We start from the raw sequence: 7,310 nt of genomic DNA, 5'->3' as shown, positions 1-7,310 counted from the left end.
TGTTCATACATTTTAGGTTTTGTACCTTTAGTGGATGCTCCTTTTCTACCAAAATTCAATATCAAAATCAAATACTAGCTAACCTGCTGATTTAAATAATATCCAGGTTTACTTGACTTGTTCAGTCTTACCTTTCTTTGATCCAATTTTTTGGGGGGTTATAAGTAAAATACGGGTTTAAACAAATTCGATTAATTTATTAATTCATTTGAGGAAGGTTATTAAATTTGTCTTTCTTCTGTGGACTTCTGTGGGCTCATATTGGGGATAAAACTACCTTAAGGTTGTTTATTAAAAAATAATTATTAATTTTTTTTATTGTATTATTTCCAATCAAAAATAATGTATAAAATGTTTAATCCAAATGGTAGACAGTGGACAGATAAGATAGCTAGGGCTGGTGTATTTCCAACCATGTGTCATAGAAGAAGTTAATTGTGTTTCACCGCTGTTGAAAAACTGTAGTTAATGCACAAACAAAAAGTTGTTATTATTTTCTGTTATGTTTCCTTTAGAACAATATTTAAAATCTTCATCTTTTTAACTATGTTTATTTTATAGCTTTAGCAGAGCACTTTAATAATAACTAAATCTCTTGTATTATTGACACGTGTGTATGTGTTCTATTGATTGTTATAATATATGTAAAAGTAGCTTAAATATATAGTATAATTGTATACAACTATAATTGTGAACGAACTGTGTTGTATAACGGTACTATATTTACAGTAACAGCCACGGATATATTACGTTACCGAAAAATACAGCAATATATGTAGCGGTTCTTTAGTGACTCTTGCATTCTTACATAAGCTACTTGACTGTTATTACACATCTGAACCAAAGGGTGGGAGCAGGGGTATTTAAATAAATTCCAACACAATCCACTTACAATCGTGGTGATATTTTCTTGCTTGTTAAAAAACAAATAACAACAACAAAACAAAACAACCAAAAAACACCCACATCGTTTGGACAACAACTAGAATCCTCAGTTTAGTATCCAACGGCAATGCAATATCTTGCCAACAGGAGTCAGTAGAGCTCAATTTAAGATCACCCAGAAACATTAGCGACCAATTTAGAAAGCAACACAAATAATTAACAATTACTTTGTGACAGCTTAATCACTGAACACACGACTATAAATGAGTTTCAGTTGTCTCCAAGAAGGTCTCAAATCACACGCAGCTGTTTGAACACAATTAAGGAGCTAATTAGGAGTAGAAAATGTCGAGAAGACTTTCAGGGATCATTTTGACTGTGTAATAATGTGTACATATCGGTGGAAGCTGAAGGAGTGTGTTATTCAGGAGCGTTTTTTTTATATAAAGCGAAAAAAAGTTAAGAAAAGGGGAAATGTTCTTGGTGTGGTTTGTAAAGTGTGAAATGTGTTTTTTTAACTACAGCGTCAGGTTTGAATTTAACATATTGCATTTCTTTTTTTACCTTACGTTTCTTCTTGTTCTGCACAATGACATAGTATTTTCTGTTCTTGTGCAAAAGGGTTCAACATTAGGGTTGTCACCGCAATATCCACACATGCCTCGTGAAAGGAAACCTAAAGTCTAATTCCCCCTCCACCTCAAATAGAATGACAAAATTGCACACTGCAATCAACTTGAATTTGCCACATTTATTATTTATATAAATAATAAATAAATGCGACTTATATGTAAAAGTCCCTTTTACTGTGACTTTTCTGCTCTACAAAATGTATTTTTTAGAGCATCACTATAAAGACAAAATTATCAAACTACTAACATAAATATCTTTATTTATTAAATTTGAAGTCACAAATTGGCTTGAAGTTTTAAAAGTACTCCTTAATCCTTGCACGTGATTTTAGAAAATCTCAAAAAACAAAATTGTTAATTTAAAAATAGAACAGAGGTTAATTTAGCCCCAAACAGATTTTGTTTTGTCATTGTACAAGAACCTAGTTCTTACAAATACGGCACCCTAATATTAAACTTTATGAAAATGACCTAAAGTTCCGTTGATGGTTTCCGTGGTTTGGCCTCTTCCTCGTTTCTTGGAATGTGGAAGTTGACATACGGACACCACCTGCTGTTGAGACACACCAGCTTCTTTATAGTTGCTGTTTTAACTATGTTGAAACCAGTGTCTCCTCCGAAGGTGCTTGGCTTCCAGTACTCCGGAGAACAGATGGGATTACCCATCAGGCCTTTCAGGGAGAAGGGAGCGCCCATCTCAACCATACTCTCACCAAATATGGCATTAGAGCGCGTTTTCTCCAGCAGGACTCCGGGGTAGAACTCCAAAGCATCAATGTCACCGTAGAGCTCTTCCAAACCTTGGGCCATTTCTGGGTCGTCTGTTGAATAAGAGAAAATGTTAGACGTTTTAGACGTTTGTGTAGACGACAAGATGCCAAATATCCCCCTCCTACCAGTGAACTCATCAAAAGAGCAGTACGGCTTCAGGTTGAAGCGTTTCCTGTACTGATTGAAGGGCTGGATCCGTGCTGCTCTGGACTCTCTGATCACCATCTCTGCCACTCTCAGGACAACTTCATTGGAGTTTCGACCTCCACCGATCTGGCAGACAAAAATTGAATTACCCTAAATGACTGAAAGTGTGTCTGCAGGTTTCTGTGAATTTCTGTATGGTAGCAATTTCAGTGTTGTCTGTCTTAGATCTGATGCTTTACATTACAGTTTTGACGTTGCTAAAACACTATCTTTGAGATCTGGAAAAAGTAGTTAAGAAACTTCATAAATTTCACCATCACTGACAAAATCTCACTTCCACATGTCACTCTTTATAACATGGCTCCAGATAAAAGTCTTCAATCATTGCTCATACTTTACAATATCACAAGTTGGCAAAAATAGCAAAACATTATGTTTTTAATACATAATATTTTTGCTGAAAAGTTTTTTTTTTTTTTGTGTTTATCTGACGGACACCTTAAAGCTCTGTCTAGGAGGTGTTAAATGAGTCAGTAGTTCACATCTGTGTCTGTAAGATAGAAACTGTGAGTCAGAGAACTGCAACGCCGTTTTCATCTTTTTGTGCCAAAATAAATGTCATCAAGAGACCCACAAAAAGTTTTAAAATACTCAATTATGTGGTGGTTATATGTTTATAGTATGTATACCGTATTTTCAGGACTATAAGTTCACTTTTTTCATCCTTTGGCTGGATTTGCGACTTACATATTAAAATATATAATTTCTCATGTTCGTTATTTTCACACTGACAGCCACTAGGGAACTCTAGGCTTGCAGTATCTGCTACTCCTGTTCCACTAAAAATGTATGTTCATTATTTTTATACTTATATTCCAGAGTGACTTACATACAATACTTTTCTTTTTTTTCTTCATTATGTTTTTTTTTGCTGGTAGGACTTAAAGTCCGGAAAAACGGCATATATTTATATATATTATAAAATATTTTTAAATATATACATATATTGATTTTTTTAAACTAAACTAAAACTATAAAATTAGTCAAATGTCTAAATCTAAAGTCTAAATCAAAATCTTGGTTCAAATGGGTTTAAAAGTTTTGCTGCAGGCTACAGTCAATGACAGTGTGAAGTAATGACCCAGGTGAACACAGTGATAACTCCCTTCTCTTCATCGTCAGTGTCAGTAACGGCAGGGCTCTGACCTGTCCTGCAGGCTGTCTGGAGAAAGCGTCCACCAATTTCTCCACGCCGTAATGCATCAGTAGCGAGGTGTTATAAAAAAAGGAGGGATAGGGGATTTCATCCCCATCAATGAGGAAGCTGTCAGGCATCAGTGGGTGCCAGTGGTACAAATGACAGAACTCCAGGGCGATGCGGTTGCTGTACTGAAACCGTGCATTGAAGAGCAGGGAGGGATCGAACTTCAGGTCCAGGTGGTAACCACTCAGCTGCTGCACATACTCCTCTATGATGATGTTGATGATCTCTCCTGGTCGGGAGAACAAGTTGAAACAGTCTGAGCGGCCTGGGAGTACAGTGGAACCTCGAGATGTGAGCATAATCTGTTCCAGGACAGAGCTCGTAACTCGAGGTGCTCGAATCTTGAATCATTTTTCCCCATAAGAAAATAACAGAAAAAAATTAATCCGTTCCGGCCCTCTAAACAACTCCCTCATTAGTCCTAATAACAATGGACTAATGAAATTAGTCCATTGTACTACAAAAAAATGTAGTACTGTACTACAAAAAAATATAGTACAGTATATAAGGATTGCTGTGATATAAAATAAAATGTGGTTTTAATGATGAGTTTTTACCTTCAAGATAGACGATACAGTAGAGACTAATAGAAACATGTGTGGTTCAGTGTTTATAAATGCTGACATTTTTAAAAAATGTAAGAATCCTAGGATCTGATGACCTCACCAATGATGATGAGCCTAGTGGTCTGGAACAGCTGCTCGTCGTCCCAGGTGGGATGTTCTGCTTTAAGGATGTCACAGATCCTGTTATGCTCCCTCAGCCATAAGGTGGCGTACATGGTGAGACCAGGCAGGATGCCAAAAACCTCCTGACCGATAGCCAGACGTTGCTCTGCAGGAAAACCTTCAGGGTAGATCATGTGTACCGGGACCTTGGACACAGACGGGGGGTAGACGTCCCCGTTTACTAGCTGTAAGAAAACACCAGACCAGAATAGAACAAAGAATCAGGCAAAAACTTGGACCAGAGGAGGAGGAGAACACACACTCTCTAGAACCAGTGATGTTCCTGGTGCAAGACCAGAGAACTGGTCTCTATGTTTGTTCATGTATTTTGATATTTACATTTAAATGCTAAGACTGTTTATTCACTCCTCCTTGTACCGCAACCTTAACGTGGTGGAGGGGTTCGAGTATCCGAATGAACCTAGGAGCTCTGTTGTCGAGGGCTTAATGCTTCTGGTAGGGTCTCCCAAGGCAAACAGGTCCTAGGCAACGGATCAAACAAATAGCAGTTCAACCCCCTCCCCCCCTGATGAAGAAAACAACAACATCAAAGAGGTTCACGTCACCCGGATTGACGTCACCGGGGCCCCACCTTTGGGGCTTGCAGGCGAGTGCCTGGTGGCCGGGTCCTTGCTCACGACCCGGCTGGGCTCAGCCCGAACAAGCAACGCTTTCCTACTGGCCCACCACCTACAGGAAGGCCCACAAGGGACCGGTGCCTTGTGATTTGGGTGGCGGTTGTGGGCGGAGACCCCGACGGCCCAATCCCTGGACAACCACTCTGGCTATGAGGACATGGAACGTCACCTCGCTGGGGAGAAAAGAGCCTGAGCTCGTGCGGGAGGTTGAGCGATACCGACTAGATATAGTCGGGCTCACCTCCATGCACAGTCTGGGCTCTGGGACCCAACTCTTCGAGAGAGGCTGGACTCTCTTCTACTCTGGAGTTGCACGCGGTGAGAGGCGGCGTGCTGGCGTAGGCTTACTTATAGCTCCCCAGCTTGCCAGTGGTGTGTTGGAGTTCCCTCCACTGAGCGAGAGGGTCGCTTCCCTGTGCTTTCGGCTCAGGGATAGGTGTCTCACTGTTGTTTTCGGTTATGGGCCAAATAGCAGTGTAAAATACCCGGCCTTCTTGCAGGCACTGAGAGGGGTACTGGACAGTGGACAATGAGATCCGCCCTGAATACCTCAAGTCTCTGGATGTTGTGGGGCTGTCTTGGTTGACACGTCTCTGCAGCATCACGTGGCAGTCCAGGACAGTACCCATGGACTGGCAGACCGGGGTGGTGGTGCCTCTTTTCAAAAAGTGCCGGAGGGTGTGTTCCAACTATCGGGAGATCACACTCCCCAGCCTCCCGGGAAAAGTCTATTCCAGGGTACTGGAGAGGAGAATCTGGCCGATAGTCGAACCTTGGATTCAAGAGGAACAATTCGTCCTGGTTTTTCGTCCTGGTCGTGGAACACTGGACCAGCTCTATCCCCTCCACAGGGTGCTTGAGGGTTCATGGAAGTTTGCCCCACCGGTCCACATGTGTTTTGGGGACTTGGAAAAAGGCTTTCGACCAAGCCAGCCACTAGGGTACTCGAAGCCGTGTTTATAGTGCCGGTCCCAAGCCCGGATAAATGGTGAGGGTTGCGTTAGGAAGGGCATCCGGCGTAAAACGTTTAGCTAAATCAAATATGCAGATCAATAAAACGATTTCTATACCGGATCGGTCGAGGCCCGGGTTAACAACGGCCGCCAACAGTGCCGTTGACCAACAGGGCACTGATGGAAATTGGACTACTGTTGGTCAGAGACAGAGACAGAGAAGAAGAGGAGGGCGTTTGGTTAGGAGAAAAAGAGAAAAGATGAAGAATAGAAGTGTTAGTCTGAAGTTTGGAACTTTGAATGTAGGTACAATGACAGGGAAAAGTAGAGAAATAGCTGATGTGATGGAGAGAAGAAGAGTAGATATTTTGTGTGTGCAGGAGACCAGGTGGAAGGGCAGTAAGGCTAGAAACATTGGAGGAGGCTACAAACTGTTTTATCATGGTTCAGATGGGAAGAGAAATGGAGTAGGGGTGATCCTAAAGGAAGAACATGTAAGAAATGTGGTAGAGGTGAAAAGAGAGTCAGACAGGTTGATGTGTGTGAAGGTAGAAGTAGAAGGAGAGATGATTAATGTTGTTAGTGGTTATGCCCCACAGGTGGGCTGTGAGTTGGAAGAAAAGGAGAGGTTCTGGAAGCAGCTAGATTGGATGGTAGAGAGTATCCCCAGGAGAGAGAGAGTGGTGATTGGAGCAGACCTAAATGGTCATGTAGGGGAAGGGAACAGAGGAGATGAGGAAGTGATAGGCAGGTTTGGTGTTAGGGAGAGAAACGTAGAAGGACAGGCAGTGGTAGATTTTGCAAAGAGAATGGAAATGGCTGTGGTAAACACATATTTCCAAAAGAAAGAGGAACATAGGGTGACTTACAAGAGTGGAGGCAGGTCCACACAGATAGATTATATTCTATGTAGAAGATGTAATCTGAGGGAGATTAGAGACTGTAAGGTGGTGGCAGGTGAGAGTGTAGCCAAACAACATCGGATGGTAGTGTGTAAAATGACGATGGAGGTGACAAAAAGGAAGAGAGTGAAGACAGAGCAGAAGATCAAGTGGTGGAAACTAAGGAAAGAGACATGTTGTGAAGACTTCAGGAAGGAAGTAAGGGCAGTTCTGGGTAGTGTTGAGATATTCCCAGATGATTGGGAGACTACAGCTGCAGTGATGAGGGAGACAGGTAGGAAGGTGCTAGGTATGTCCTCTGGGCAGAGAAAGGAGGACAAAGAGACCTGGTGGTGGAATGAGGAGATCCAGGAGAGTGTGCAGAGAAAGAGATTAGAGAAGAAGAGATGG

General features: G+C 41.7%; 1 protein-coding gene across 1 annotated transcript in view; it reads right to left on the bottom strand.

Moving 5' to 3' along the window:
* Nucleotides 1–1,621: 1,621 nt before the first annotated feature.
* The window catches only part of ptgs1 (prostaglandin-endoperoxide synthase 1), a 13,377-nt gene continuing 7,688 nt past the window's right edge, over nucleotides 1,622–7,310 (bottom strand). Inside the window, exons 8-11 of the mRNA XM_008335920.3 lie at nucleotides 4,366–4,612; nucleotides 3,642–3,928; nucleotides 2,414–2,561; nucleotides 1,622–2,338 (exon numbers count right to left, since the gene is read on the bottom strand). Of these exons, the coding sequence (XP_008334142.1) occupies nucleotides 1,989–2,338; nucleotides 2,414–2,561; nucleotides 3,642–3,928; nucleotides 4,366–4,612 (1,032 nt within the window). The 3' untranslated portion in view covers nucleotides 1,622–1,988. The remainder of the gene's footprint in view (nucleotides 2,339–2,413; nucleotides 2,562–3,641; nucleotides 3,929–4,365; nucleotides 4,613–7,310) is intronic.

This window comes from Cynoglossus semilaevis, chromosome Z (genome assembly GCF_000523025.1).
Source record: "Cynoglossus semilaevis isolate Cse_v1.0 chromosome Z, Cse_v1.0, whole genome shotgun sequence".
Lineage (NCBI taxonomy): Eukaryota > Metazoa > Chordata > Actinopteri > Pleuronectiformes > Cynoglossidae > Cynoglossus > Cynoglossus semilaevis.
The sequence above is the reverse complement of the archived record's forward strand: the minus strand, read 5'-3'. Positions and strand labels throughout refer to the sequence as shown.